This window comes from Erpetoichthys calabaricus, chromosome 7, assembly GCF_900747795.2.
Source record: "Erpetoichthys calabaricus chromosome 7, fErpCal1.3, whole genome shotgun sequence".
In the NCBI taxonomy this organism is placed as follows: Eukaryota; Metazoa; Chordata; class Cladistia; order Polypteriformes; family Polypteridae; genus Erpetoichthys; species Erpetoichthys calabaricus.
In genome coordinates this window covers 184,456,680-184,471,372 of record NC_041400.2, presented here as the reverse complement: position 1 = coordinate 184,471,372, position 14,693 = coordinate 184,456,680, and the positions used below count along the sequence as shown (strand labels likewise).

General features: G+C 40.7%; 1 protein-coding gene across 5 annotated transcripts in view; it reads left to right on the top strand.

Annotated features, from left to right (window-relative positions):
• Positions 1-14,693, top strand: part of LOC114654191 (sodium/potassium/calcium exchanger 2-like) — a 335,970-nt gene that overhangs the window by 230,844 nt on the left and 90,433 nt on the right. For 2 of the 5 annotated variants that reach the window (XM_051929908.1, XM_051929907.1), the window contains one exon: positions 962-1,012. The exons of the other annotated variants lie outside the window; for them this stretch is intronic. In XM_051929908.1, the coding sequence (XP_051785868.1) occupies positions 962-1,012 (51 nt within the window). The remainder of the gene's footprint in view (positions 1-961; positions 1,013-14,693) is intronic. 5 annotated transcript variants of the gene reach the window in all.

The window sequence follows — 14,693 nt, the reverse complement described above, 5'->3', positions numbered from 1 at the left end:
GAATTAACCTCACACGTAGCTCTTTGGTATGTTGGGGGACAAATGGAGTACCTGGAGGAAAACCAAGGCAGAAAAAGGAACAAATGGCGGCCCAACATGCACTGCACCACCATCCATGTTCTTTGTAATATAAATTCCTGGATGCGGTGAGAAGTCAAGGAAAATGACCCCTTTTATTGGCTAACTGAACATATTACAATATGCAGGTTCTCAAGGCATGTGTGACCCCTTCTTCACGCAGGTTGTAATTACCTGAAGAAGGGGCCTTGAAGGCCTGCATGTTGTGATCTGTTCAGTTAGCCAATAAAAGGGGTCATTTTCCTTGACTTCTCACTACATCCATCATGGCTAACACAGTACAACACCTTCTACTGAATTACTGTCTATAAGCAAAGGCAAGAAATTAAGAACGACTGACGGATGGAATGGTCTTCTCTCGTTTGTCAGATTTCTAATCCCACAGATGGGTGGGCTCGTTGAATTAGTGGCATCACTGAGGCAGACTGCTGCTCCATAAAGGGCTGCTTTAGCTCTCCACAGCCCAGAAATGGAATTAGCCATTTTGAAAAACACATAAAAGGGTTAACAATAATCAATTTAAAGAAAGCAGAAACTAATACTGTACACACTGAATAACAATAAATGTTCTGTTCTTAGAGGTGATGCCTTCATGAAAAAGTTTAATCGCATTGCTGTTCTGGAGAAAGTAAATACTGTTGTGCAGCATGGGGGTGAATTATATGTAAAGAACTCGATCTGCTTTTCCTGCCTGTGCCCATTGGCTTATGTTAGTGATTTCCAGCAATGATTAAAATCAAGAATACCGACGGCCATGCAGTGCAGTAAGTGTGCTCGGAGGGCTCTGGCTTTATGCTCGCTGTACTTGCTGTACTTGTTCCACATTTCTGTTTGTGATTGTTGCTTTTTTCTGACGCTTTTGTCTTTTGCTGTGATGTTGTAGAACTTGGAACGTATGGCAAGCTAAAATATTATGACTCAATGACCGAAGCAGGTAAGAGCTTTTCCTCGTATTTTGATCACATTTTTTTTTCTCATTTTTAATTTTTTTCAGATTTTGTGCACTTTCTCCTTTTTTTTGTCCCAGATGACATGTTCTATCATACCTTTTATTTATTTATTTATTTATTTTGGACAAATCTTTGCTGGATTTCACCAACATAAGTATGAGCCATATTATTGGTCTTATTTTGTCAAATACAATTTACAAAGTTCATTTATTATCATTGTATTTACTTGTGAGAAAACAGCGGCATACTGTACCTCATCACTGCTCCCAGACTGCTTCCACCATGTGCTTCTTCTCTATGTGCCTCTTTTTGCATCTATGCCACTGTTTTTCATCTTTTTTGCCTGCAATGCTTTATTGATCATACTTTTTCTGTTTTAAAAATCACGAAACAGCCTTTCACTACTGTTAAGAAGGCACAGAAAATAGAGTTTAGAACTGATTAGGAAGGCAAGTCAAGACTGGAGTGACCTGCGCTGAGCCAGCTGAAGAGCCCCTCTGCTCACTGGAATGCAGACCCTCCAATTGTTTGTATTCACCTCATCACTCAGAGTCTGCTTCCAGCCTCTAATTAAGTTTTTAATCTTGTTAAACTTCTTTAATGTAACATTAAACAGAACACTCTTTAATTTAAACTTGGAACGAGCAACATTTAATTATGCAATGCTGCCCCTAGAGGTTTAGACCAGGAAGGGCACAGAAGGCAAGAAGTCTGGGGGCTGTTAGAGTCAGAATTCTAATAATTACAGCTGACAACTTTCTAGATGAAGGGCTTGGATTTAATAAAATGCCCTTCAAAACTATTACAGTATTTATACAGTTGTCATAGATACATAGGAAAGGCACTATATAAGATAGATAGATAGATAGATAGATAGATAGATAGATAGATAGATAGATAGATAGATAGATAGATAGATAGATAGATAGATAGATAGATAGATAGATAGATAGATATGAAAGGCACTATATAAGATAGATAGATATGAAAGGCACTATATAATAGATAGATAGATAGATAGATAGATAGATAGATAGATAGATAGATAGATAGATAGATAGATAGATAGATAGATAGATAGATAGATAGATAGATAGAAATGAAAGGCACTATATGATAGATATATATGAAAGGCACTATATAATAGATAGATAGATAGATAGATAGATAGATAGATAGATAGATAGATAGATAGATAGATAGATAGATAGATAGATAGATAGATAGATAGATAGATAGATAGATAGATAGATAGATAGATACGAAAGCCACCATGTAATAGATAGATAGATAGATATTTTATTTTTAAAACCAAACTCTATTGAATAAACACAGAAATAAATCACAACAGTAAACCAAACTCAATCTTAGGTCTACACAAAACATGTACACACATTCCTCATGATGAATATCCTGTTTCAAACCATTACATATTCATATTTTTCTTGGAATAAATATATATTTATATAAGCTCTCCCATTGTTTCCACCCTTCAATCCCACTTATCCTTAGTATTATTTATTATCCCAATTTATAAATAAGTAAAACACCAAACTCAGAGCACAAATTGCAAATTATCATCATCACATTTACAAAGTACATTATTCACGCACCACAATTCCTTAAACTTTCCTAAATTATTCATAGGCTTATAAAATTAAAATCCACTAATATTGTAATTTCACACACTTTTCTAAAAAAGACAATAACATCTTGAATCCCACTCCCAGTAATCTTGTTTTTACGGGTCTTCCATATTGACAGTTTTGCTTGCCCGATAATAAAATTCATTAAGTTCTATTTTCTCTGGCGTGTTTAGTAATTCTCACCCCAAATACAAACACCGTGCCATTATACGGGACCCCCAGCCCTTCTACTATTTTTTCTGTCTTACTAAAAAAGCTCTGGAGTCTCTCACAGTACATAAAAGCATGATAAACAGTTTCTCTCAGACCACAAAAAGGACAGCAATCAGAAACCCCTGGACATATAATCGATAAGAAGGAGTTCACCGCTAGTATCCCATGCACCAACCTCCACTGCAGGTCTCCCATCCTACTGGCCAATGGCGGCTTGTACAACGACCTCCAGGAGGGGTTCAGTCCTTGAGGGGCTCCAAACTTGTCTCTCCAAGGTGTGCCGTGTCTTCCGTGTCCTCAGCTGTTCCTGGTTGTTCACCTTCACGCACATCCTGTAGAGCTGCTTCCCTGGCACCGAAGGCAGAGATAACGCCTCAAGAGAATGTAAGGCTAAAACAACATCAGTCTCTCCATCCCTCAGTTCAGCAGCCGGAGATACAGTAAGAATTGGAAAAGGCGTCTCATCAGTCGGCTTCAGTCGTGAGGTGAAAATTCTGTGCAGGAGTGTCATGGATTCCCTGTCCAGTGATGATTTTATCTGACACAGAAACTTCTCCATTAGGCGTACTGAGTGCACTCCTGTCTCCTCTGCTACCACCTGTGCACTTTTCCAAGTGTAATTTTCCCAGTCAATGATGTTCTTTATTGTGGTAATTCCATGTATTATGAAATGATGGATACAATTTTCAGAAAGTCCTGTAGCGGTGCCAACAGCAGGATTATACAGCAGCGGTTCTTCAAGGACCCAAAATGGGGAGAGGTCATCACAGCCCTTTTTCATCGACAGCAGTTGCCACACTGCTAGATGGCTTTTATAAAAATCCGGCACATGTAAAGTCCTGATCTTATCCAAGTGGCACAGCAGTAAACTTTTACCAGGTTCCATTTGCCTGGCCTGTTTAAAAAAAAGGAAGGCCAAGGTCATCCACTGGCTCTGCTCAACAGGGTACAGCAGTTTCTGAATGGTCTGAAGGCGGAAAGCAGCAATCCTACTGTTAATGTCAATAAGTCCTTCATCCAACAGCAAGAATAAAACGCCCTTTCGTAGCCAATGATTTCCATCCCAAAAGTAAATCAATAATCGCTTCCTGTATCTGTTGAACAAGCAAAGGTGGAGGTTGCAGACAAATACATTTGTGCCACAGGCTGGAGGTCACCAGGTTATTAATGACCAGCATTCGTCCTCTATAGGATAACTGAGGAAGGATCCACTTCCACTTAGTGAGCCGAGCTGTAACTTTGTCCAACATACCCTCCCAGTTCCTTTGGATGTAGTGGTCATCTCCAAGATGGACTCCCAAGTACAGGAAGCCCCCAGTGGTCCACTGCAGACCCCCTTCCATCGAGGAGGACTACATCCTGTCCAGTTCCCAACCAGCACTGCACTGCTTTTATTCCAATTAATTTTAGTCGAAGACGCTTTACTGTAATTCTTCAGACATTCCGTTAGTTTGTCCAAATCCTTCTGGCCTGTGATGATTACTGTGAGATCATCTGCATAAGCAGTGACTTTCACAGGGTCCATGTTGCAGTTGGGGATGGAGAGACCAGTCAGCACCTTCCTCAGGTGCACCTGGAAAGGCTCCAACACCAGAGCATACAACATTCTGGACAAAGAGCAGCCCTGTCTGACTCCTCTTCTGACACTGAAAGGCATGCACAAGCCACCATTGACCTTTATGATACCAGAAATGTCACTATAAAGTAACCGAATATATTTAATAAAAGATTCCCTAAACCCAAAAGCCTTCATGGTATTCCATAAAAATGAGTGACTGACCCTATCAAATGCTTTTTCCTGGTCCAGAAAAATAAAACCAGTCCGAAAACCAAACAGTTTTGAAGCAGCCAAAATGTCCCGAATTAAGAAAATGTTATTAAAAATTGACCTGCCAGCCACGCAGTAATTTTGATCAGGATGTGCCAGTTTCCCTAAAACTTGAACCATCCTGTTAGCTAAGGCTTTGGAGAGAAGTTTATAATCTGTGCATAAGAGAGACACTGACCGCCAGTTCTTAATGAGACACAAGTCTCACTTCTTCGGCAGCAGTGTGAGCAGGGCTCTACGGCAGCTTTGAGGTAACAAGCCAGTTTTAAAACTACACCTGAACACTTCCAACAAGTCCAGGCCAATGACATCCCAGAACTCTTTATAAAACTCCAATGGAATGCCATCGATTCCTGGGATCTTCCCTGTTTTCAGTTCTCCCAGAGCTGTGGCGAGTTCTGTGAAGGTTACCTCACTATTCAAATCTGCCACATCTGAATCGGGAAGCTGTGGTAAGTCCTGCAAAAAGGACTGTTGGTCTTCACTGCCACCATCTCTATCTGCAGCAAACAGAAGTTCATAGAATTCACGGACCGCCTGCCTTATTTCACTGGGCTCTTGTGTCTCTCTGCCATCGAGTGTTCTTATACAATGTAAGATTTTACTCTGCAAGTTTTTTTTCTCTAACCCAAAAAAGTATTGTCTTGGTGCATCCATCTCGGTAAACTGCTGAAAACGGGTTCTCAATAACGCCACCTGAGCTCTCATCTCAAGCAGGTGGGCCAATCCCAGTTTAGCAGTAGTCAGGCTCGCCTGCAGCTGCTCATTTGGACCCTTCTCTAGTTGTTGTTGAAATTCAGTTATTTTGATTTCCAAAGCTGCCATTTCTGTCCGCAAAACTTGGGTGACATTTTTGGTATACTGCTGACACAAAGCCCTGATGTGACTCTTCCCAACCTCCAACCACTGTTGTAAGCTGGTGAACTCCTTCTTCATAGCCTTCCTGCCTCCCCAGAAATGAACAAACACCTCTTTAAAGTTCTGATCTGTGTTAAAATGCCAGTACGGACTACGGGTTCTGTACGTGTTAAAAAGAAGTGAACAACACACCAGACTGTGATCAGAGAAGCCTGTAGGTACAATGGAGCACACCTGAAATAAACCAAACAGGTGCTTAAAACTGTAATGATCGAGTCTTGGCATTGAGATTGCATTTCCACAATCCGATAGATAGATAGATAGATAGATAGATAGATAGATAGATAGATAGATAGATAGATAGATAGATAGATAGATAGATAGATAGATAGATAGATAGATAGATAGATAGATAGATAGGAAAGGCACTATATAAGAGAGAGAGAAATAACAGACAGTGTAAGAAAATAATAAAATTTGGGGTCCAACTCAGCACCTTCTGTATTATGGTTGGAAGAAAAATATACTTTGTGTTCTTTCTGCTAATCAACAATTTGGTTGTTTCACCAAATAATCCACCTTCCCCTTTCTCCCCTTAATTCCATAGGGGCTTTTCAAATGTGCCCATCATTTTGAATGGGAAGTGGGAATGAGAACCATGACTCAATCTCCAGGATGGAACTCCTGAAGGTTTGAGCCACAGTCATAACTGCTCAATGTTTTCTGTTAGAACAGGCCTTCTTTTTTCAAATCTATCGCGTAATTGTGAAATATTTTTCAGTAGATTAATGGAAGGAAGTGCCTCTTCCTTCCAACCCTATTTTCGACTGTTCAGTAGTCCCCAAGGTTGTTGTCCATTCAATCATTCAAAGTGGGAGAAGCCCATAGAGGCTTGTGGAACCTCCCAGTATGCAAATAAAAACGAGGGGGAGTCACTGGTCCCAGTTCCTCCCATCCTGGCTGACCACCTTGCATCTGTTTGAATGTCGGATTGACCTGCTGTATAACAGCCCTTTGTCAGTTGTTTGGTTATGTTAAATTGATAGACGTATTTTCTTAGTTGTGTTAAGATGTTTTTCTATATATTAATGCGTAGTCTATGGGAGATTCTACTATAATCCCCACAAGCTAAACTGAAATGAATATTCTAATTATTTTTGTCCCTCTGACTACAGATTAGTCCCAGTTTTGTGATCTGCATTGCCGTAGGTAAGGCACAGAGGGCACACAGTTTTCAAACGGTATCACATTGACCTTTGACTTTATTGAATGTTCTATACGTACTGAATGTATTAAGTAAAGCTTATGTAAGCGTGCCATAGAGAAACAACACATCCTTTAAGTATAGAAAATAACTGAAGTTTAACAAGAAAAAGCTACATTTTCTTTTTTGCCTATTATCCTGCGTGTGTAATAACTTTTTTCTCTATTTTTGTGCGAACTGTTTTGAAATTATTCAGACCTTTTTACAGATTTTGTTTTGTTGCAGCCCATCTGAACTAGTGTGGTGCTGAGATGTCAACCATTGCATGGCTACACTCGGGTCCTAATCTGGGATGCTGAGTTGGTTTGTCGTGTGGTGGGTGCGACAATGCGCTGTATCAGTGCCTGCTCCTAACATCTCTCTCTCTCTCTTCTGCTAAAATCATTTAAATTAATCTTTTCCCTAATCAAACAACACTCAGTTCCCCATAATGACAAAGCAAAAACAGAATTTTAGGGATTTAAGCTCATTAATTAGCAAGAGCACAGTGGCCTCTATAATTCAAAAAATGGAAGAAATTGTTAAACAACCACAACTCTTCCTAGAGCTGTCCATTGAGTCAAATTGGGCAATCATGGAACAAGGTGCTCAAGAGGTGATCAAGGACCCAATGGTCACTCTAGCTGAGCTCCAGAGGGCATGTGAGGAGATGGGAGAAACCTCCAAAAGGACAACCATCACGTCAGCACTCTTCCAGTCTGGGTTTTATGAACTCTCAGATCGTAAGAAAAAGATTCTCTAGCATCTAGAAGAAGAAAACCGGACATGCCATTGCAATAGTGAAGCATAGTGGTGGCAGCGTCATGAAGTGTGTTGCTTTTCATCAGCAGGGACTGGATGACTAGTCAGGGATGATGGAACGCTCAACAGAACAAAGTACCGAGATATCATTCATAAAATCCTGCAGCAGAGTACTCTGCACCTTAGACTGGGCCAAAGGTTCTCCTTCAGACAGGACAGTGAGTCCCAAGCACAAAGCAAAGACAACACTGGAGTGGCATAGAGACAACTCTGGCAGTGTTCTTGAGTGGCCCAACTAGAGCCCATACTTGAACATCTCTGAGGAGACCTAGCAGTAGCTGCCTACTGGCAGAGGTTGAGAAGATCTGCAGAGAAAAATGTTAGAAAGTCCACGAGTGCAAAGCTTGATGCATCAGACCCACGGGGATTCCAGGCTGGAATCGCTGCCAAAATTGCTTTAACAAAGCCTTAATGGAAGGAATTACTCAGGATAAGATTGAGCAACACTTGGCAAGAACAGGAGCTTTTCAGAACAGACAGCATGGGTTCAAAAGAGTGAGGTCGTGTTTTACTAATATGCTGGAATTCTATGAGGAAGACACAGAAGGATACAATCAAAGTGGAGGAGATGATATGATTTATCTGGCCTTTCAGAAGCATTTGATAAGGTGCTACATGATATCTTGGGCATCGAACTAAAAGAAGTGGGAGTTCAGGGTGTGGTGTGTAGATGGGTGCAGAATTGACTCAGACACTGGAAGTAGAGGGTGATGGTGTGAGGAACCTGATTGGAATTGGGTGACATCATGAGTGGTGTCCAGCAGGGGTCAGTGCTGGGGCCGCAGCTAATGATTTCGATAGGAATATAAGTAACAAGCTGGTTAAGTTTGCAGATGATACCAAGATAGGTGGATTAGCAGATCATTTGGAATCCGTTATATCATTACAGAAGAACTTGAATAGCATACAGGCTTGGGCAGATTTGTGGCAGATGAAATTTAATGTCAGTAAATGTAAAGTATTACAATTAGGAAGTAAAAATGTTAGGTTTGAATACACAATGGGAGGTCTGAAGATCGAGAGTACACCTTATGAGAAGGATTTAGGAGTCATAGTGGACTCTAAGCTATTGACTTCCTGACAGTGTTCATAAGCCATTAAGAAGGCTAACAGAATGTCAGGTTATATAGCGCCTTGATGTGTGGAGTACAAGTCACAGGAGGTTCTGCTCAAGCTTTATAACACACTGGTGAGGCCTCATCTGGAGTCCTGGGTGCAGTTTTGGTCTCCAGGCTACAAAATGGACATAGCAGCACTAGAGAAGGTCCAGAGAAGAGCAACTAGGCTGATTCAGGGGCTACAGGGGATGAGTTATGAATGAAAGATGAAAGAGCTGAGCCTTTACAGTTTAAGCAAAAGAAGATTAAGAGGTGACATGAATGAAGTGTTTAAAATTATGAAGTGAATTAGTCAGGTGGATCAGGACTGTTATTTTAAAATGAGTTCATCAAGAACACGGGGCCACAATTGGAAACTTGTTAAGGGTAAATTTTGCACAAACATTAGGAAGTTTTTCTTTACACAAAGAACGATAGACACTTGGAATAAGTGATCAAGTAGTGTGGTAGACAGTAAGACTTTAGGGACTTTCAAAACGCAACTTGAAGTCATTTTAGAAGAATTAAGTGGAAAGGACTGGCGATCTTTGTTGGGCCGAATGGCCTGTTCTCGTCTGGATTGTACTAACGTTCTAAAGTGTACTTATGTCAATGGGATATTTCCATTTTTATTTTTAACAAATTTGCAAAGGTTTCTAAACTCTTGTTTTCACTTTGTCATCCCGGGGTATTGCATGTTGCTTGGCGAGGGGAAAAAAATGAATTGAAATGATTTTAGCACAAGGCTGCAACAGAACAAAATCTGAACAAAGTGAAGGGGTCCGAAGACTTTCTGAAGGCACTGTAAATAGAGATGAGGGGCGCAACAAAATGGAGAGACAGAAAGATATAAAAGACACTCTCTAAGAGATTGGAAAGAGACTTTAACATGTGACATATGAAACTAATATGATGCAATATACTATACGTTTACTTGGTTTCAATCTCCCGAACACATCATTTATGCAAATTTGCATCATCTGCACACCTGCTTTACTGTATGCCTTCACTTTCTGGCATGTGACAGCATCCAGCTTGCATCTTACCAGCCTGCCAACGCCTGCCGTGTCATTTTAATTAACCTGCCTGTTGCGGTTATCTCTCTAGTCTTTGATCCAAAGCAGAGAAACAGCAAATTGCTATTTTTAGTCCACCACCGGATAGCACATGCTTTGTCAGACTTCATCTTTCTCCCCTGTAAATCCAGCAGCCTCCACTCACACCGTACCATAACAAATGATTTCAATACATTTAAATCATAAGAAATGAGGAAAGCAGCACTTTACAGCCATTGTTCTCTTAACTACTTCGTGAGCCTCCACATTTCAGATTATTATTCTGTTATTTTGTTCCCTTGGTAATAATAATAATGATAATAATAGTAATAATTCTTTACATTTACATAGTGCTTTTCTCACTACTCAAAGTGCTTTAGTGAGTGGGGGGCCACTTAAAACACCACTAATGTGCAGCATCCACCTGAATGATGTGACGGCGGCCATTTTGTGCCAGTATGCTCACCAGACATGAGCTATTGGGTGGTGAAGCGGTGAGAGAGTATATAATAAAATATTCCCTTGGCAAATTAGGACATTAGAACAATCTTGACAAGAATAGGCCATTCAGCCCAACAAAGCTTGCCACTCCTACCCACTCAATTCCTCATAAAATAACATCAAGTTGAGTTTTGATGGTTCCTAAAGTCCTACTGTCTACCACATTACTTGATCACTTATTCCATGTCTCTGTGTGAGGAAAATGTTTGTGTGAAATTTATCCTTAACATGTTTCTAACTGTACCCGTGGAGATTTCCAGTTCTCCACAATGCATGTTTTATTCTTTACTAGCCGTCCCCCTCGGCTCTGTCCGTGTAGTAGTAAAACAGAACAGTGAGGAGGGCCCTCCCTGGCTCCCCACTCCTGACGTCACACTTTCCCCTTCCCTCGGCCCACAACCTCTATTTTGGATTAGCCCAAATACATCGCTCCTGCAAGCGAACTGTGATACTTAGTGAGATGAGAGAAGTCGCAAAATCAAATGGAATGTTCAAGCAAATAATAGATAAAAACCTGATCTAAATATGTTAAGTAGTTCTCTCTTTCAATAGCTAGCTAAGCAGAGTTAAGGAACATTCCCTGAGGCTCGCATGTGAGTGAGGAGGGGCCCTAAGTCAAATGGCCCGCTACGTGTCTCTCGGATTCGTAGAAATAATTCGGTACCACAAGCGCACTATGATACTTAGTGCAATGAGATAAGTCGCAAAATCAAACGGAATGTTCAAGCAAATAATAGATAAAAACCCAATCTAAATTCGTTAAGTAGTTCTCTCGTTCTCTAGCAGAGGTAAGGAACATTCCCTGAGGAGGGGCCCTAAGCCAAACGGCCTGCTACGTGTCTCTCAGACTCTCAGAAATAAATCTATGATACTTAGCGGGATGAGAGAAGTTGCAAAATCAACCAGAATGTTCAAATAAAATATAGAAAAAAACCCGATCTAAATCGTTAAGTAGTTCTCTCATTCGCTAGCTAAGAGGATGTAAGGTACATGCCCCAAGGATGGCACATGAGTGAGGAGGGTCCTGACCCGCTCCCCTTGGCCCGCTGCGTGTCTCTCGGATTCGTGCAAATAAATCGGTACTGCAAGCGAACTCTGATACATAGCCAGAAGTTGAAAGCCAAACCGTGGGCTCGTTTACGGCTAATCCAGCGACGAGGGAGCTCGTTGTTGAGAAACGGAGCCAACTTCCGATGGCAGTCAGAAACTCTATGACTCTCTTTCAATTGGTATGTGATTGGTTCCTAGGCACCCCACGGTTATAAAAATATGGCGCTTTGAAATCGGATTAATCTTTTTGAATCACACAAAAGCTAAGGGAAAAAATATGATAATATACTGTATGTAAAAAGGGGGAATAATGGAAACTTATTATATTCTGCTTGAGGATTAAGAATCTAGGATTCATCTGTTAAGTTTTCTTTACAATATGTTATTTCACCCTAGATTCCTAACAGTTCATCTTTCTTTCTAATAATAATAATAATAATAATAATAATAATAATAGATTTTATTGATATAGCTAGCTGTCTAACTCCAATCTAAGGGTTATTCTATTCTCACACAGAGCTAACATTACGGACATTCCAACTTATAGGTGGTGGAGTAGAATGTTCCATTATCTGTGTTAAGCTACATAATATTCAAATTCAAATCTAAGCAAACTAAGGTAAATTTACTACTATCATTAACATAAAGTAGTGGAGGCTCTGAAGCTAACGATCTGTGCTAGCAGTCTGAAGGTTGCTGGTTCGAATTATGTAGATAGATAGATAGATAGATAGATAGATAGATAGATAGATAGATAGATAGATAGATAGATAGATAGATAGATAGATAGATAGATAGATAGATAGATAGATAGATAGATAGATAGATAGATAGATAGATAGATACTTTAATAATCCCAAGGGGAAATTTACTTACTCCAGCAGCACCTTACTGATACAAAAAACAATATTAAATTAAAGATTGATAATAATGCAGGTAAAAACAGACAATAACTTTATATAATGTTAACGTTTACCCCCCCGGGTGGAATTGAAAAGTCGCATAGTTTGGAGGAGGAGGTGACTCGGCAGAAGTGACTCTACTCCATTGGGCCTTTGAGCAAGGCCCTTAACCTGAAATTGCTTAATCCTGGGTATGACATTAGTCTGCATCCAGCACAGCCACCGTTAAAAAAAAGCCTCCCACTGTTCCAGTGTGGTGCTGAGGGTTAGGTATAGGGTACCAGTGCATGCTCTCCAACTTGACTTGACTTGACTGTTCCAGTGTGGTGCTGAGGTGTCACTTTCTGCACTCAGGTCCCAGTCCAGGTGGTTCAGCATGTGGTGGGTGTGGCAATGTGCTCCCAATTAATTTCAAGGATTACCGTGGGTGTGGTCCTCAGTAGACGTGGCTACCCTGATATCACTGTTGCTGGGTCCTCCCTCTGGCTTTATATATTGAAATCATTAAGGGGGTTGCAGAATTGGATCATTGAGTTTGTGTTGGAGTTTTGTGAGTATTGCCTGTGTTTGATTTATTTTTCAGATTTTTTTGATTTTTATCATTGGATTGCCTTTTTAGAGAAATTCTTCTTGCCAATTTTTGTACTTATTTTGCTTTTCTACAATAAATTATTTATTTATAAAAAATTGGGTTTTGGGTTGTCTTAACAAACTGGTGTTTAAAAGCTGGGATGTTGAGCTTCCCCTTATAAAACATTTTTGATCTATTTTGAACATTTATAGTCTTCCTGGACTTTTAAAGGCAGTTTCCCATTTTTGGGCCTGTTAGGCCAAAGCCTAGAGGTAGTAGTTGGAGGCTGGCCACCTAGGGGTGAGGCTACATATGGACAATTCATTGAAGGCCTTCTTTGTGTAAGCCTCACACACACTTTATACCTATTTGTGATTACTTTATACAACAGCGATGCCTTCTTAAATATCTGTGGGATGCTGGCGTCACATGCAGTGACATGGAATACATGAGCAGCAACAGCACCATTGCTAATACACAATATACAATATGGCCACACCTGTGACCAGAAGCAAGCATTCAAAATGGCAAAGTAATAAAAAATAATAAATTTAATCAAAATAATAATAATAAAAATCAGATAGAAAAACAAAAAACAACATGCAACAAACATGGAACTCATGTGGGAAAACTGAGACAGCACTACCTTCTTATGTAACGTGTATGGTATGCGAGCATTCATTCTTTTTCACAAGAAATAATGCTTGCCAAATTTAGTTATAAAGTAAAAATAACAGAAGATTTGGGAATGTTTACTTCTTACCTTTTGACAATGAGATTAGCTTGAATTTCAAATTTAAATGATTGTTTTTGTTCTGTGTCTTCTGCTTTTTTCTGACACCCTCCAGTATTGCCACTTCACATTGTGGCTTCTCCCTCTATTTTGTTGTTTTTTTATGCTGAATAAAGTATTGACTGCTGTGGCCACTAGAGGGCGTTCCCACTGCCCAAACCCACACACACACTTTTATTTTTTTTTTCTTGTCCCCCATCTTCTTGTCCAAAGCACAACACAAACACAGTTCTCTTCTTCTTTCTCTTCTTATTTCTCTTCCTCTCTTTGCCTCCACTCCTCCAGTAAGTTTTGTCCTCTTCCACCCAACTCTGGCTCCCTGAATGGAGTGAGGCAGCCCCTTTTATTGGACACCCAGAAGTAGTCCAGGTGCTTGATGACCTTCTTCCAGCAGCACTTCAGTTTGTGGCGGAGGTGCTGCACCAAAAGTCTCAATAGTCGTCCAGGCACCCCCTGGCAGTGGCCATGGGCCACAGCAGGTCTGAGCTTCCAAGATCCAAACCCCCTTCTTCTTGTCCAAAGCACAACACAAACACAGTTCTCTTCTTCTTTATCTTCCTCTCTCTTTCTCTCTCTTTGCCTCCACTCCTCCAGTAAGCTTTGTCCTCTTCCACCTGACTCTGGCTCCCTGAATGGAGTGAGGCAGCCCCTTTTATAGGACACCCAGATCTCCAGGTACTTGATGACCCAAGTGCTCCAGATACTTGATGACCTTCTTCCAGCAGCACTTCAGTTTGTGGCGGAGGTGCTGCACTAAAAGTCTCAATAGTCGTCCAGGCGCCCCCTGGCAGTGGCCATGGGCCACAGCAGGTCTGAGCTTCCAAGCTCCAAACCCCCATCTTCTTGTCCAAAGCATAACACAAACACAGTTCTCTTCTTCTTTCTCTTCCTCTCTCTTTCTCTCTCTTTGCCTCCACTCCTCCAGTAAGCTTTGTCCTCTTCCACCTGACTCTGGCTCCCTGAATGGAGTGAGGCAGCCCCTTTTATAGGACACCCAGATCTCCAGGTACTTGATGACCCAAGTGCTCCAGATACTTGATGACCTTCTTCCAGCAGCACTTCTGTTTGTGGTGGAGGTGCTACACC